The sequence below is a fragment of the Hemibagrus wyckioides genome, linkage group LG23, assembly GCF_019097595.1.
Source record: "Hemibagrus wyckioides isolate EC202008001 linkage group LG23, SWU_Hwy_1.0, whole genome shotgun sequence".
NCBI classification, from domain to species: domain Eukaryota; kingdom Metazoa; phylum Chordata; class Actinopteri; order Siluriformes; family Bagridae; genus Hemibagrus; species Hemibagrus wyckioides.
In genome coordinates, this window is record NC_080732.1 from 8,265,607 (window position 1) to 8,283,984 (window position 18,378).

The 18,378-nt window shown below is 34.3% G+C and overlaps 3 protein-coding genes across 3 annotated transcripts; all 3 read right to left on the reverse strand.

Moving 5' to 3' along the window:
* Nucleotides 1–1,014: 1,014 nt before the first annotated feature.
* On the reverse strand, nucleotides 1,015–2,129 carry LOC131344483 (C-C motif chemokine 24-like). Its single transcript, XM_058376817.1, has 4 exons — nucleotides 2,006–2,129; nucleotides 1,744–1,855; nucleotides 1,538–1,612; nucleotides 1,015–1,444 (listed from the first exon to the last, which is right to left on the reverse strand). The coding sequence occupies exons 1-4, from the start codon at nucleotides 2,079–2,081 to the stop codon at nucleotides 1,345–1,347; spliced, it is 363 nt and encodes a 120-aa protein (XP_058232800.1). The 5' UTR covers nucleotides 2,082–2,129; the 3' UTR covers nucleotides 1,015–1,344.
* Nucleotides 2,130–5,523: 3,394 nt separating this feature from the next.
* On the reverse strand, nucleotides 5,524–6,534 carry LOC131344482 (C-C motif chemokine 24-like). The gene is made up of 4 exons (XM_058376815.1): nucleotides 6,411–6,534; nucleotides 6,149–6,260; nucleotides 5,943–6,017; nucleotides 5,524–5,849 (listed from the first exon to the last, which is right to left on the reverse strand). The coding sequence occupies exons 1-4, from the start codon at nucleotides 6,484–6,486 to the stop codon at nucleotides 5,750–5,752; spliced, it is 363 nt and encodes a 120-aa protein (XP_058232798.1). The 5' UTR covers nucleotides 6,487–6,534; the 3' UTR covers nucleotides 5,524–5,749.
* A 4,773-nt stretch (nucleotides 6,535–11,307) lies between these two features.
* Nucleotides 11,308–13,624, reverse strand: ccl34b.8 (chemokine (C-C motif) ligand 34b, duplicate 8). The gene is made up of 4 exons (XM_058375783.1): nucleotides 12,589–13,624; nucleotides 12,320–12,443; nucleotides 12,016–12,097; nucleotides 11,308–11,560 (listed from the first exon to the last, which is right to left on the reverse strand). The coding sequence occupies exons 1-4, from the start codon at nucleotides 12,665–12,667 to the stop codon at nucleotides 11,525–11,527; spliced, it is 321 nt and encodes a 106-aa protein (XP_058231766.1). The 5' UTR covers nucleotides 12,668–13,624; the 3' UTR covers nucleotides 11,308–11,524.
* Nucleotides 13,625–18,378: the final 4,754 nt, after the last annotated feature.

The window sequence follows — 18,378 nt, forward strand, 5'->3', positions numbered from 1 at the left end:
CCAATCATATATATATATACCAATCATATATATATATACCAATCATATATATATACATATATATATATATATATATAGCGATCAGGCATAACATCATCAACTATAAGAAACCTTTAAGAAAAAGATATGAAGTCACAATCGCGAAAGTGGGAAGCTGGAGCTACATGGGAGAGGATCTGGATTAGATTCTAGCAGACAATATTCAACCCCTTCATCTGCTAAGAATTCCATGCCAAGCACCCTGAACGACCAGCCCCACACTCCCAGAAGCAGACCAAAAAATATTCAGCTCCCAGAATGAGCTTTTTACTGGGGTTCTCTCATGCCAATTGGAAATCCACTGAGAACTTCACTTCTCAGAACACACCACAGCAATCAAACATGGCTGCCACAGTCTACTTTCCTCGACACGTCTCCCCACCTAATTTATGCCACTTGGCAGACACCCTCATCCACAGTGATTTACATTCATATCATTTGCACAACTGAGCAATGAAAGGTTAAGGGCCTTGCTCAGGGGCCCAGCAGTGGCAGCTAAGTGATGTTAGGATATCAGCTCACATTGTCTGATTATCAGAGCTACCACTTCATCCCCCAGCGACACATTTTCATACACCCAAGTACTGACAAGCCACACCACTTCCCAATCACACCTTCAGTATATGTACACAGACTTTCACAGATTCTTTGCAAACTAATGCTGAGTGTGCTCATTTCCTGACTTAGCAAGCCTTTGTTTATGTGTTTGCTTCCTGGTTTTTGTATTTTGCATTCTACCTTTCACTTGCTGTTTTATAATCACCTGCTTCATTTTTGGGACATGTTTTCCAGGATTAATAAATATTCTAAGCTGCAAATGCATTCATCTCTGACTCTGTTATTTGACACTATCTAATTCTAATGTATTACTTAGCTAGTCTTTTTGTATATTTTTGGAACACTATGAGAATATTTCATTTAATATTTTACTAGTTGACTTTGTTGTTTATTATTTTTTAGAGTTCACCAAACATGTTCAACAACGGAACAATTTTATTGGGTTCCCTTTTCGTAACCAAACAACAACAACATCAACAACAACAACAACAACAACAACAACAACAACAAAACAATGTTAAACATTGGTTTTCAGTTATAAATATATCATTCCACTTATAAATAAATAATAAACCATTTTTCTTTTTTTTAAATAAACATGTTTTCCAGTATCAAACTGGCCATGAATGCTAATCAATTATAGCTTTAAATATTATAGATATTATAAATATTATAAGTAAAAGATATTGTTTTAAAATCACTGCAGTCTTTTATTTACTGAAGTGAGCTGTTTTTTCTTCTTCTTCTTCATTTCTCCGTCTGAGTGCTAACAGTTGAATTCTGTGGTGCTGAGAAGGTCAGACTCGGTGAAGCAGAGGTTGGAGACATTTTGTTCTTTTGTGACCTCCTAGAGAATAAAAAAAAATCTTGAATATCATGTGGCTAAACACGTTCATTGGTTTCATATTTTATACACAAATTTTGTGTTTGTATTTCTTACCTAAACTCAGTGATCTTCTTCCTCACCCAGGGTTGACTTGGATCAATACAGAACTGTCCCTTTTCTGTCTGAAAACTGTAAAAGACAGGTCAATTAAATGATGAATTCACCAGTACTGTGTTTTTTGTTTGTTTGTTGTTAAATTCAAGCTATTTTTGTATTTGAATCATTGACAATTGTGTTGTTTTTTGTGAGACTGTACTTACATGACAGCTCTAATGCATGGAAGATTTTTCAACTGTAATCTGTAACCTGTGATGGCAATGTCCTCCATGAATGTGGAGACCGCAACGCAGCAGGGACTCACTTTTTCTGCATCTAAATGAATACACCCGAAAACACAAGATCACATTTTAGAATAAATAATAATAAATATTTTTTATCTCATTTTTAAAACTACTGTCTCATTCACAAGCACACAGCAGTATAAAAAATAAAATGTTAAATATATAGAACAGATTAGACTACCTGCTACAGTCCAGATGGTAAACGCAAGGACGATTATGGCTGTCAGACTCCTCATCACCATTGTGTTGCTCGGCATTTTCTCAGCTGTTCTCTGTCCTCTCTGAAGGAGTTGATAGACTGATTCTCTAAGATCAAGCAATGACTTTAAATATCAGAAAAAAGAGGAACTCTGAAGTGTGACAGTAGCATCCACTCTTTCCCAAGAGCATCTCACAACAGGAAATGTTGTTTTTTTCTCCAGTCACCATAAATAGCTTTACTTGGTAGTTTCCAGTTTTCGGTGAAAGTCATAATTTATGGCACACAACAAAAACCCACAGTCTCTACTGAAACTGTAAAATTCCATTGCTAATTCGATATAATAGAAATAATAATACTCTAATACTTGCATTAGATTAAATCATTCACATTTAATCGTGGAGAATCTAATGATTTTCAATAAAAAATATTTTTGAAAGGAAAATCTATAGTAACATAATTTTTGTGCCATATAGCATACTAAACAGCTGTTTTCTTAAAAGACTCCTGTTTCTACTGCAAAAATATACACGTTATATCAAACATAGATACATAGCATAGCTTTTCCACCTCACAGTACCAGGGTCCCAGATTTTGTCCTGAGCTCAGAATAAAAACTATTCAATTCAATTCAATTTTATTTGTATAGTTCTTTTAACAATGGACATTGTCTCAAAGCAGCTTTACAGGACATAAGAAACATAAGAAACATAGTGCAAAAGTCCTAGATCTTAGACAAAATCATCCCTAATGAGCAAGCTTGAGGCGACTGTGGCAAGGAAAACCTCCCTTAGATGGTATGAAGAAGAAACCTTGAGAGGAACCGGACTCAAAAGGGAACCCATCCTCATTTGGCTGACACCAGAGAGTGTGATTATAAATTATTATAAACACCAGAGAGTGTGATTATAAATTATTATAAACACCAGAGAGTGTGATTATAAATTATTATAAACACCGGAGAGTGTGATTATAAATTATTATAAACACTGGAGAGTGTGATTATGAACAATGTCCTTTCTACAGTCATATACAGTCAGTTGGAGTTGTGTGATGCAGATACAACATATGTAGAATGTTATTGTATGTATTAATTAGAAGGTTGTTGTCATCCTCAAAGACCACATAGGGTTGGCATTGTTGCTTTGAATACCCAAATCCTCACAAAGTAGAATCCAACTGGAGCTGATCCCTCTCTGGATACCTCAGGATACCCACAGGGTTGGCCTCTTCTCACTGTAGGTCTACTGATGGATGGTAGTACGTTAGAAGGCTGGTTAGGTACATGGGAGCTAAACCATGTAGTGCCTTGTATGTAAGTAGTGAGAGTTTTTTAATCAATTCTAAACTTAACAGGTAGCCAGTGCAGGGATAATAAAATTAGGGTTATAGTCATATTTTCTTGATTTAGTAAGAACTCTGGTGGCTGCATTCTGGACTAACTGTAGATTGTTTATTGAGGATGCAGGACAACCACCTAGTAATGCATTACAATAGCCCAGTCTGGAGGTCATGAATGCATGAACTAGCTTTTCTGCATGAGATACAGATAAAATGTTTCTAAGCCTGGTAATATTTCTAAGTTGGAAGACCGCTGTTTTTGTAGAATTGAAAATATGATTTTCAAAGAACAAGTTGCTGTCTAATATTTTACCCAGGTCTTTCACTGTCGAGCTAGTAGTAATAGTACAACCTTCTAAGTGGAAATTCTATGTGGAAATTCTAGGTATTCTATGTAACCTTCTATGTGGAAATTCTATGTATGTGTATGTGGAAAATCTTTGCATGTGTCTCCCTCTATATGTCTATGAGGAAATTCTATGTATGTGTCTCCCGAGTCTGTATAGGTTTCCTCGGGTTTCTCCCACTTCTTCAAAACACAAATAAGTAAAGTAAGTAAAAGTAAGTAAGCAAGTAAGTGGATTTGATTAAAGAAATTGCCCTTAGGTGTGAAAGCATGTGTGAAATTGTGTGTGCATTTCATCCTGCAGTGATCTGGTATATACCTGAAGGTATATTCTTGTATTCCTGTCATAGTTTAAATGACCAGTAAACCAGTTACCTATATTGTGAACAACTGGATTACACATTGCAAATCAGCCCCAAACCTTTAATGTATTCAGGAAATAATGTTTTTTTTTTCTCCAAAAATGTAGACAACACACAGTTGCAACTGTTTCACAAGTTGACAAGATTTTGTTGCTTACTGGGTTACAGAGGTTGTTTTTTATAGTTGATGATGTTACGCCTGATCGCTATATATATATATATATATATATATATATATATATATATATATATATATACATACATATATATATATATATATATATATATATATATATATATATATATATATATATATACCAATCATATATATATATACCAATCATATATATATATACCAATCATATATACATATACCAATACATATATATATATACATATATATATATATATATAGCGATCAGGCATAACATCATCAACTATAAGAAACCTTTAAGAAAAAGATATGAAGTCACAATCGCAAAAGTGGGAAGCTGGAGCTACATGGGAGAGGATCTGGATTAGATTCTAGCAGACAATATTCAACCCCTTCATCTGCTAAGAATTCCATGCCAAGCACCCTGAACGACCAGCCCCACACTCCCAGAAGCAGACCAAAAAAATATTCAGCTCCCAGAATGAGCTTTTTACTGGGGTTCTCTCATGCCAATTGGAAATCCACTGAGAACTTCACTTCTCAGAACACACCACAGCAATCAAACATGGCTGCCACAGTCTACTTTCCTCTACACGTCTCCCCACCTAATTTATGCCGCTTGGCAGACACCCTCATCCACAGTGATTTACATTCATATCATTTGCACAACTGAGCAATGCAAGGTTAAGGGCCTTGCTCAGGGGCCCAGCAGTGGCAGCTAATTGATCTTAGGATATCAGCTCACATTGTCTGATTATCAGAGCTACCACTTCATCCCCCAGCGACACATTTTCATACACCCAAGTACTGACAAGCCACACCACTTCCCAATCACACCTTCAGTATATGTACACAGACTTTCACAGATTCTTTGCAAACTAATGCTGAGTGTGCTCATTTCCTGACTTAGCAAGCCTTTGTTTATGTGTTTGCTTCCTGGTTTTTGTATTTTGCATTCTACCTTTCACTTGCTGTTTTATAATCACCTGCTTCATTTTTGGGACATGTTTTCCAGGATTAATAAATATTCTAAGCTGCAAATGCATTCATCTCTGACTCTGTTATTTGACACTATCTAATTCTAATGTATTACTTAGCTAGTCTTTTTGTATATTTTTGGAACACTATGAGAATATTTCATTTAATATTTTACTAGTTGACTTTGTTGTTTATTATTTTTTAGAGTTCACCAAACATGTTCAACAACGGAACAATTTTATTGGGTTCCCTTTTCGTAACCAAACAACAACAACATCAACAACAACAACAACAACAACAACAACAAAACAATGTTAAACATTGGTTTTCAGTTATAAATATATCATTCCACTTATAAATAAATAATAAACCATTTTTCTTTTTTTTTAAATAAACATGTTTTCCAGTATCAAACTGGCCATGAATGCTAATCAATTATAGCTTTAAATATTATAGATATTATAAATATTATAAGTAAAAGATATTGTTTTAAAATCACTGCAGTCTTTTATTTACTGAAGTGAGCTGTTTTTTCTTCTTCTTCTTCATTTCTCCGTCTGAGTGCTAACAGTTGAATTCTGTGGTGCTGAGAAGGTCAGACTCGGTGAAGCAGAGGTTGGAGACATTTTGTTCTTTTGTGACCTCCTAGAGAATAAAAAAAAATCTTGAATATCATGTGGCTAAACACGTTCATTGGTTTCATATTTTATACACAAATTTTGTGTTTGTATTTCTTACCTAAACTCAGTGATCTTCTTCCTCACCCAGGGTTGACTTGGATCAATACAGAACTGTCCCTTTTCTGTCTGAAAACTGTAAAAGACAGGTCAATTAAATGATGAATTCACCAGTACTGTGTTTTTTGTTTGTTTGTTGTTAAATTCAAGCTATTTTTGTATTTGAATCATTGACAATTGTGTTGTTTTTTGTGAGACTGTACTTACATGACAGCTCTAATGCATGGAAGATTTTTCAACTGTAATCTGTAACCTGTGATGGCAATGTCCTCCATGAATGTGGAGACCGCAACGCAGCAGGGACTCACTTTTTCTGCATCTAAATGAATACACCCGAAAACACAAGATCACATTTTAGAATAAATAATAATAAATATTTTTTATCTCATTTTTAAAACTACTGTCTCATTCACAAGCACACAGCAGTATAAAAAATAAAATGTTAAATATATAGAACAGATTAGACTACCTGCTACAGTCCAGATGGTAAACGCAAGGACGATTATGGCTGTCAGACTCCTCATCACCATTGTGTTGCTCGGCATTTTCTCAGCTGTTCTCTGTCCTCTCTGAAGGAGTTGATAGACTGATTCTCTAAGATCAAGCAATGACTTTAAATATCAGAAAAAAGAGGAACTCTGAAGTGTGACAGTAGCATCCACTCTTTCCCAAGAGCATCTCACAACAGGAAATGTTGTTTTTTTCTCCAGTCACCATAAATAGCTTTACTTGGTAGTTTCCAGTTTTCGGTGAAAGTCATAATTTATGGCACACAACAAAAACCCACAGTCTCTACTGAAACTGTAAAATTCCATTGCTAATTCGATATAATAGAAATAATAATACTCTAATACTTGCATTAGATTAAATCATTCACATTTAATCGTGGAGAATCTAATGATTTTCAATAAAAAATATTTTTGAAAGGAAAATCTATAGTAACATAATTTTTGTGCCATATAGCATACTAAACAGCTGTTTTCTTAAAAGACTCCTGTTTCTACTGCAAAAATATACACATTATATCAAACATAGATACATAGCATAGCTTTTCCACCTCACAGTACCAGGGTCCCAGATTTTGTCCTGAGCTCAGAATAAAATCTATTCAATTCAATTCAATTTTATTTGTATAGTTCTTTTAACAATGGACATTGTCTCAAAGCAGCTTTACAGGACATAAGAAACATAAGAAACATAGTGCAAAAGTCCTAGATCTTAGACAAAATCATCCCTAATGAGCAAGCTTGAGGCGACTGTGGCAAGGAAAACCTCCCTTAGATGGTATGAAGAAGAAACCTTGAGAGGAACCGGACTCAAAAGGGAACCCATCCTCATTTGGCTGACACCAGAGAGTGTGATTATAAATTATTATAAACACCAGAGAGTGTGATTATAAATTATTATAAACACCAGAGAGTGTGATTATAAATTATTATAAACACCGGAGAGTGTGATTATAAATTATTATAAACACTGGAGAGTGTGATTATAAATTATTATAAACACTGGAGAGTGTGATTATAAATTATTATAAACACTGGAGAGTGTGATTATAAATTATTATAAACACCGGAGAGTGTGATTATAAATTATTATAAACACCGGAGAGTGTGATTATAAATTATTATAAACACCGGAGAGTGTGATTATAAATTATTATAAACACTGGAGAGTGTGATTATGAACAATGTCCTTTCTACAGTCATATACAGTCAGTTGGAGTTGTGTGATGCAGATACAACATATGTAGAATGTTATTGTATGTATTAATTAGAAGGTTGTTGTCATCCTCAAAGACCACATAGGGTTGGCATTGTTGCTTTGAATACCCAAATCCTCACAAAGTAGAATCCAACTGGAGCTGATCCCTCTCTGGATACCTCAGGATACCCGCAGGGTTGGCCTCTTCTCACTGTAGGTCTACTGATGGATGGTAGTACGTTAGAAGGCTGGTTAGGTACATGGGAGCTAAACCATGTAGTGCCTTGTATGTAAGTAGTGAGAGTTTTTTAATCAATTCTAAACTTAACAGGTAGCCAGTGCAGGGATAATAAAATTAGGGTTATAGTCATATTTTCTTGATTTAGTAAGAACTCTGGTGGCTGCATTCTGGACTAACTGTAGATTGTTTATTGAGGATGCAGGACAACCACCTAGTAATGCATTACAATAGCCCAGTCTGGAGGTCACTATTCTACTTTATTTATAATATTGTTCTAATTTTCTTCTATGTAGGAAATATGGTGATTATTTCCAAAATTTCCACAACATACACTTGCAGCTGTTTAAGTTAACAAAATTTTGTGGTTTACTGGGTTATAAACATTAATGTAAACCCTAATTATAAACAAAAATTTTGAAGCTGTGATGTTTCTATTCTCCCCTCATTATCATCATCACTTGTCTAATAAGTCTCGTATATAGTTGGCTTGTACATAAAGTATTAATGGGAAAGAGCTTAAATTGATCTACAGTGAATTTGTGCTTTGAAAAAAAGACACATAAGAGCAGAAATGAAAGTGAAAAAGTTTAACACCAGTAGTAAGACTAGGGTGCTTTTCATGACTTACTGAGAAACGCACATGTATACAGAAATGTTATACTGTAACAACATTTATAGTAAATGCGCAAATTACAGTTCAACCTTTAGCATGCTATTTCATCTCAATCGTGATACATTTAAAACAGCCTGAACCAACTTTTTCCATTCTATATTGCCAATGACATCATGCTCCGACAACATCCAGCATCCTAAAACGCTAGTTTCTTCAAACAAAAGAATTTCACTATGCTGAATGTATTCATAAATAATCGTCATGTATTTTTCCACTATGAAAGAAAATGCTGCAACAATAAAAAATGCTGGCTTTGATGTGAAGTCTGTATGAGTGGAGAAAGCTGGTAGTGAATAATGCACTGTTGCTTTCGTTTCAACTGAAAAGTTACATAAGTGAATCAGATGAAAATGTGAACATGTAAGTTTCAAAATACAATAAGCTGTGAGCTGTGACAAGGCCTTTTTTGGTGATTACTTTAAGATCCTACAGAATAGTGATGTCAATACAATGATAATATGTTTTCAAGAAAGGAAATAGGAATGACCTCATTCAGTTTTGTGCTGATTGGCTCACACCATGACCAGATGAAGTACTTTTGTTCATTATGTCTACTCCTAATTCTTTGACATTAGTGTTATCTGAAAACTGGAAGTGTTTGACTGTGTCTTTCTTAGAAGTACAGTCATTAGTGTATAGTGAGTACCAGGGGGCACCGAAGGAGCCTGAGATTTCATTGCCCACCCTTATGCACTCCTTCCAGAAAAGTGATATACCTTTGGCAGTCAAGTGGAGACACATTAAGTTGGCTTAGTTTATCCAAGAGGAGAGTCAGGCTTGTAGATAAGTCGTAAATCCAACCTATGTTCTCATCTCTGTGATGGTTTTGTGTTACATTTAAACGTTACATATGGCTCTAGATTTTTCTCTTTGTTTAAAGCAGAACACGACTATGACTGGTCAATGACTCATATTAACATTTAAACTTGAATAGGCAAACTACTGTACATATGACTCAAAAGCAGTTCCATGAGAAGCAGCTCCACCTTGTTTGTAGGCACTTCAGCTACTATGTTTCGTAAACGTGTCACAAATTGACTAACAGTGTATTGCTACATCTTAAAGCATGTGGTTTTGTTCAAATGATTTTCTCATGTGCTTTAGATATGAACATTAGCTCACTGCCAGATTATTATTTTCTCATGCATATTAACCTCACTGTGTGAACATTCCACCATGAGATACCAAAAACCACATGCCAGATTAAAAGTAAGACTCATTTAGATTAACAAGAAAGATAAGGCCTGGTTCCTGTTGAGTTGTTAAAAAATTTAACATTTAAATAAATAAATAAAAAAATAAATAAAATCTTAACATTGTAAGATTTAAGCAGTATCTCTAAAATTAATCTGTAATTAGTCATAAAATATAAGATAAGATAAGATAAGATAAGATAAGATAAGATAAGATAAGATAAGATAAGATAAGATAAGATAAGATAAAATTGAACTTTATTAATCCTGAAGGAAATTCTTTTGCCAGAGACTTGCCAGTTTTTGATTGCACAAGAGAAATAAATATAAATGAAATATTCTATATATACAAAATGTATTCAGATTTAGAGCATTAAAGCAAAGAATTAAACTTTGTAAACTCTGTAATTTATTACTAAATTTTCAGTGTTATTCATATTTTTTGCCATTTTTTTTAATATCAAACATATGTTATGTCAGAATTAGCTTAGTTAATTTTATTGTAATAAAAGTCTACTCTCTCTACACAGAGAGAACATGTGAAACTCCACACAAAGAGCACACCCAAGCTAATTTCAGAATTCAGGACTCTGGAGCTACCTACCCCACATAGCAACCATTCATATTTATTCATTTAGCAGACAATTTATTGTAAATTTATGTAATTTATTGATTTGAAGTATTGTAAATGTATGTAAGTAATTTACAAGTGAGGCAAAATCCCATACAGCCATACAACCATATAGTGAGCAGATCTGTGCAGAGAGAGACTGAAGCTCATTGGCCCTCCTAGTATATGAATTTGATTCACTTAGCAGAGAAGCTGATCTCTTGATCCTAACTGTCCTTCACAGTGTTAAGAAACCAATTAATATTATTCATCTATGCATGCTTCAGTACTTCTTATCCTACACAGGGTCTTGGAGAACTTGGAGATTCTCCCAGGGGACTCTGGGCACAAGGCTTTTTTGGGGATACCAACCCATTGCAGGACACAATTCACAGACTTTCACACAATTTTAAAACAGCCTACAGCACATGTCTTTGATCTGGGGGAGGAAACCAGGGTGCCTTCAGGAAACAATGCAATGCAAATTTTGTGCATGCATGGCAGAGGTGGGGCTCAAACCCCCAGTCCCCGAGGTGTGAGGCAAATGTGCTAAACCAGAAAACCACCATTCCCACATTACTGCTACTACTATTACTACTACTACTACTACTACTACTATTATTATTATTATTATTATTATTATTATTATTATTATTATTATTAATATTATTATTATTATTATTATTATTATTATTATTAATTTTTCCATTAAGCTAAGAAGTGCCAAATGGACCGCCAAACATATTTTACATATTTAATATTTTATATTCATATATATTTTGTACTTATCCTTTTTAATTAATTCACCAGTGTGAATCCATTCCATATCAAATGTGTTTGATGGATGGTTAATAAAATACACAAAACATACAGCCATGAAAGCAGAAAATTTAAATTTTAAAGTTTTATTTATTTATTGAATACGAATGCTAAAAAAAACCACCTCACATCACAAAATAAATAAATACAGACAATGCTTGTAAATTAAATATTAGATAAATATAGAATACACATGTATTTTGTGTTCAACATAAAATTAAATAAATAATTGCAGAAATAATAGAAAAATACATCAAATCTTTTTGACATTTTTGTCCTTCCAGGGTACTGGCATTTAAGCAGAACTGTTTTTGTGCAGCATAACAGCTGGAACTCGCAGATGTCAGCTCTGGGGCCTGCCCACGCATTGTATTCCTTTCTTTTGGATATGTTGAAAAGAGAAAGAAATATTACAAATTTGATAAAAAAAAATAACAATATAATAAAGTTTCTCTTATCTATCTATCTATCTATCTATCTATCTATCTATCTATCTATCTATCTATCTATCTATCTATCTATCTATCTATCAATCTATCTATCTATCTGTCTGTCTGTCTGTCTGTCTGTCTGTCTACACACACACTATCTATCTATCTATCTATCTATCTATCTATCTATCTATCTATCTATCTATCTATCTATCTATCTATCTATCTATCTATCTCTCTATCTATCTATCTATCTATCTATCTATCTATCTATCTATCTATCTATCTATCTATCTCAAAATGCCAACAAAAACAGTGAAGCTACAAAAAGAAGCTTTTACAAAAAGAAGAAGAGAGATAGAAGTTCAGATATTTTATACTCAGAAACCTTTTTGTCAGTTACCTTTTCTAATTTTGCCAGTGTTGCATTGATCCCTTTTGCGTTTACACTGCTGCAATGCAGTTTCCCATTATTGAACAAAAACCTGCACAGATAGAGATACTGATCAAGACAATTCATTCCTTCACCATACTACAAATCTGTTAAAGTACACTTTTGACTAAACCAGACAGATTGTATTCAACATTCAATGGACGTGAGAATGATATGATCATGAATAGTCATATACAGTATTTTCTGGACATTCTAAGACCTTTTTGTTTCAGTCATTTTTCATTTCGACACATAATATAGTTTCTTTACTTACACATAGGCCTCAAGACATCTGCCTTTTTTCTCAGTATAGGCACAATTTTTTACATGTGCAGATGAAACATGTCCACCAGTAGTTTGTGCACAACATGTTTGTGGCTTGCTGTCACTGGAGCGCACTGTAGTTGAATAAAATATACATGGGGTTAGATATATAAACACTATCATACAAAATGTGCTAACGAAATGCGTGCACACACATACACACACACACACACACACACAGGTTTTCACTTTAAGAGCATGCTTATTAAGAACACTCACCTCCAAGCACACAGCTGAAAAGAAGTGTTATAATGCAAAAAAGAAAGACCAACTGGCGAGAAGTCAGAGCGAAATCCATCTTTGCTGATGAGAGCTATACTGTTTGGGAATGTCTTTACTCTACTGTCCTTCCTCTACACTGGACATATTCAGGCCAAGATCCTTTATATTCATTCAAGATAGGGGAAGTAATATTAATGCAGTTACCCTGAATACACTTATGAATAATACACATGGAATATCTTGCAAACATCTTCGTCACAATGCACCGTGACACATTGTGGTGCAATCATGCAAGGCGCTCTTCAGGCTACATGGCTTAATCACTGTTATAAATTGATACTTTAGTTCCTTTGTCTTCTTCCGGCATCACTGAGGACTGTTCTTACTTGTCAGGAAAAAGAAACACAGATTCACTTAACACTTAAAGAACAGACAAACAGCTAACATAATAATATTTCCCTTTCACATTCACTATAATGACTAGGGATCATATTTTATATATGCAGTTCATTTTTATACAGTCTGGTCTACAAAAAAAATCAATCCCAGCCTTCCTTATTTATACAATTCTATATTTTTCTTAATGAGCACTTTTAGTGGTCTAGAAAAATTCAGAAGTATCCTAACTCAAGACATTTGGTAACAGCAATTAATGTGATGTGTATGCACCACAATTAAACTTTATATATGTCATTATGATATAGTCACCAGGTAAGTAGAAATTATGGTCATGTTTGATGGAGAATTTTTAGACATCAGCACATTATGGGGGTGGTGGTAGCTCAAGTGGGTACAGCTCTGGGTTGTTGACTGGAAGGTTTGGGTTCAAGCCCCACCGTTGGGCCCTTGAGCAAGGCCCCCAACCCACCCTGCTCCAGGGGTGCTGCATAATAGCTGACCCTGCGCTCTGACCTCAAGGATAGGATATGCGAAGAAAGGATTTCACGGTGCAGTAAAGTATATGTGACAAATAAAGAGTACTTAACTTAATTATGGTTCAATGGGAGGGTTATAAGTGTAATAGAGGAAATGTTTTAAATGTTAATTTTAAGAAAGACAAAATCTTCTATTATATTATTTAAATATGTTATTATTTTGTTTCACATTTCACAGTGCTCATACTTTACCCGGGTTTAACAATTAATCCTGTATAATTATAATCCAATGCTTCACACCATACATTACTAAACCCTGGATTAATGTTCTTATTAGTATATTTGCTGTATCATGACCACTTTGAATAGTGGCTTGTCTCATGCTTACGTATCAGCAAGAAAAAAAACCCTAGCTATTCTCTGCCTTGTTATCTTTCACAGATTTGTAATATTTTTCACATTTTTAAGTTTGTCATGTAGTTGACCTGACATTCATTGATATCCAATTTTTTTAGTGTCAGGTATTTCCCCCTTGCTACAGCACAAACTTCTGTGATGTTCTGTGTTTTGACACCCGATGCTACTGCGACGCTTTTGTAAAGTGTTCCTACGTTCTTGTTTTTTACATGATTATCAGAGTCTGCTGCTAAGCATCTAGTCATAAAAATCTCACACCGTATCATTTCACACTTTACACTTTTGGCACAATAATGTGGGGTTAACCCTGCAAACGTTGTGCCACACCTACTTCAGGGCAGGGTTTCATGACCCGGGGTAAAGAGCAATGATAACTCTGCTTTAAAATGACAAATGCACACTCTTTCTCTAGGGTTTCAAAAGCTGATATCCTGAGGTTAAGTGCAGTGTGAAAAGCCCCCTGTTATAACAACAGGCTATTCTAACAGCAAAGATGCACTTAATCCTTAACAGACTGTTCAAGCATATATTTTAAGTGCCCAAATTTTGGTAATATAGTGTATTTAGTATTTCTTAAAACAGACAGAGATACTGTACAGCAGCATGACTATAACTTCTTCAATCTAAATGGGCATGAAAAAGAGCTCTGTGGTCCGGTCATTCATATAATTATTTCATTAGTTTTTTCCACTAAAAGGGGAAGTTCTAAAACTATTTTTAGATAATGTTCTCACCATGTGAACACAAACTTCAAATCTATGAGAGTTCGTTTTTATGACAATAAAGGCATGATAATTTTTCTCAACACAGTGTAGTGGTAGGACATTTATGGGGAGCTTAAGTGTAAATGATCAAAAAACTCAGGGGTGACAGACGAATTTTAACCATTGTGTGGAATTTCTGATTGTACTCTAAATTTAACCCCGGAAATTTATTTTGGGGTCTGGCTGACACAAGTAGTCTCGGTGACATGAGGCTTAGTCATTATCACATAAAGGAACTTTCAGAGGAAATCCCCATAAGACACATAGCTTGTGGAGAATTGCATGTTAAAAGACTGCTAAGCCTACATGACCCCAATCGGTTTATTTCATGATAATGCTATCCACATCTGGTTTTCAAAATTAAGGAAACTAAACTAGTAAAAATGGTACATTTATATATAAAAGAATACTTTATTATCAAGTTTGATATGATTTATAATGATTATCAATAAACTGTAGTATTTACCTGAATTATAAAATCACATTTTTGTGGCCAAAGGTTTGTAGACACCTGACCATCAAACCCTTATGTGGACCTTCCCATACAACTGTATAAGATGTCTTTGTTACATCTTAGCGTTACAATTTTTCTTCACTGGATCTACAATCATAAATTCACTACACTCTACACTACACTTCTAGGACACTGATGTCTCACTAATACTTTACTGCATGTAATCATCTTGCAGTTCTGCTCCAAACCTGTACATTCTGCTAAGTCTTCTATGCATAATAATATAATTATAAATGCACAGAATTGTAAATTCATATCTATCTATCTATCTATCTTCTATGCATAATAATATAATTATAAATGCACAGAATTGTAAATTCATATCTATCTATCTATCTATCTATCTATCTATCTATCTATCTATCTATCTATCTATCTATCTATCTATCTATCTAGCTAGCTAGCTAGCTAGCTAGCTAGCTAGCTAGCTAGCTATCTAGGCTGTAGTTAAAGTGATCAGCTAAGGGCCTTGACTTGAAACGGGTTGCAGACTGTGACCCAGACCTTCTCACTAATGTGCAGTGTGGTGTGGCTGAATGGGCAAATCCCCACAGCTACACCCCGCAGTCAAGGGAAAATCCTTCTAAGAGGAGTGAATGCTATTATAACAGCAAATTAAGACTGGAATCATGTGTACAAAAAACATATAAACCTTTGGCCATGTAATGTATAGTGCCATTATTTTTTCAAATCTCATGGTTGTTATCTATTTTTGGAAGAACTACCCTGGACTCACAGAGTCTGTCAAAACACTCCAAACCCACAGGTGTCATACACCGTCAAATATGATGAAAGATCTTAGCAAAGTTCACTGTGGTGTAAGAGTTAAGAGTAAGTGTATTTTTGTGTGTTTTTCTCAGAAAGGCAACTGGTGAGGTAGAGGTGATGCATACAAAAGACTAATGCACATACACACATCTGCTGTCTGAGCTGCAAACCACAGCTCAGGAAGTTACAACACGATTAATGTTCTTGTATATTTCCAACATACAGGGTAACTGAGTCAGTTGGTTATCAGTAATCTTCTATCTGCAATGTCATGGCAATTATATTATATTATATTTCTATATATAAGCCTATATAAGGATTTAAGAATGAATCTAGTCATTCCTTTATGCTAACCACTAACATTATTGTCACCACAGAACATGATTGTGTCATGATAAGGATGTTCGCTATAAACTAAACAGCTTTCGCTTTCAGTTCATACACTATAAAACCGTACAAAGGTTCGCTTAACATAATGTGACTGGGCCGCAGACTGGTTGATGATGCCTACATGGAATTCCAAACCAGTCACTGTGGCTTGCTCATACTAGCCTTACGCTGTGCAAGTTAAAAAACACACCCTATCCAATTGCGATTTTGTGATGTCAAAATGAATTGTCCACTCTACTCTGTAGATTACTTTACAAACTTCAAGAAACATGTGTATAATAGTGTAAAGAAAAAAAAGGTATCTTAGCAAGTGAAGATATTTTAAATAAAGAAAAAGTCATCTAATATTTCTCGTTATTAAATTAGTATATAACAAATATAATTCCAGTAAGCCCATTTCTAGACATACTAGATTTATGGTAATATAGTAGAATAAGATGATTAGAAGCTTGAAGTAATAAAAAAAAAATCTAGAAGTAGACTTAATAATCTGAAGTTTTGTTTATAGTAAATTTATAACATATACTAGATATTTTTGATATTTTCACTTTCAATGATTAGTGTTTACTGTGTATCATATATTCTCTATTACTGTTCCATTACTTGTAATGCTCCTTTAAAAAATCCAGTAGATAGCTACACTGGATTGCCCCTGCAGTGGACAAGCAGAAAGTTTTCCCACCTCGTACCCAGTTTTCCTGGGACACTGGTTTGGATCTTCTCAATGAAGCATTTACTGTAAATTGCTTGTAGTTTACTGTAAACTTGATGTCGATGTAAATGTCTTGCTGTCACTGCTATTACAAGATAATTAGAGGATTAAATCATTTGTGGTTTAGCTGACTTCCTTGTGAATAATGCGTGTAGCACTTCTGAGCACATTCTCAAATGACTCTTTATGTTTTTCATGTGTTTTTTGGTCAGTTGTTGAAAATTTTAACCTTGCAGCTCTTTTATCACTGTTGATGGTTTACTAGTAACATTTTTGGTTGTATTCTGCCTAAATTAGACTTTGCCTTGAATGAACGCTTAGTTAAATTAATTAAAACTTATGTAAATCAGAAACTTAGCATTATGATGCTCTGGTTGGTGTTAATAACAAGGTGGAAAATAAAATAAAATAACATCTCATAATAGACCGTAAACGTTTACAGCAACAGGAACTGATTGACCATTTAGTGTAATGTTAAATAATACATTAGGGTGAAGTAAAAATAATACATAAAATGTTACACTGTACTAAATTATCTCAGCATATTGTGTAATTTGCTTTCAAATCATGACTGAGCATCCACCAGTCTGAAAAGTGAAGACAGTTCTTCTGTCCTTTTTTTTAAGGTCAGAGTCACATTTACTTTTATCATTACGCATATTTAAAATATAAAAAAAAACCATATACTGTAATGTTGTCCTTGTCTATAGATTACACTGATTATTGTTTCACATGACTGATAATTTAATCTAATTATTGTTATACAGTTAAAAGCCTGAATCATAATTTTAATTTGAAAAGTATTTGCTTTATTTTTCCAAATCTGCTGCTGTGGAGGACGGAGAAATTACATTATTATAGTAGGTGCTGTGAAAATAATTCCCTTTATTAAAAGAAAACATTTCAAGCAGTGTTGTCTTCACTTAGAAGGACATCTGATGCCATCTTGTGAACAAATGACAACACTGCAGATATACTATGCCCTACAGCTGGATTTTTGTGGAAATGGTTTAATGGAAATGCCAGAGCACCGCTGGTCTGCTGCATATTGTGACAGTATTGCATATTATAATTAACACAAGATGGCTTGTTGGTGACCAGAACAACTTGATGTCATGGAAACAATCTCCATTTGTAAGTAAAGAACCTGAACTCGGTCACTTGCATCAGTTCCGCTTATTTCACATAAGTAGTTTAATCATGCGATAGACAGGATGTGATGACACACAGGATTTTCTTGTGCCACTGACTGCATGAAATGAACTGTACAATTGAGCTCTGTTCAATTCTGACATGTTTTTCCATTTTTGGAGAATTTAACAAACAAAGGCCATTCAAGCAATTCTG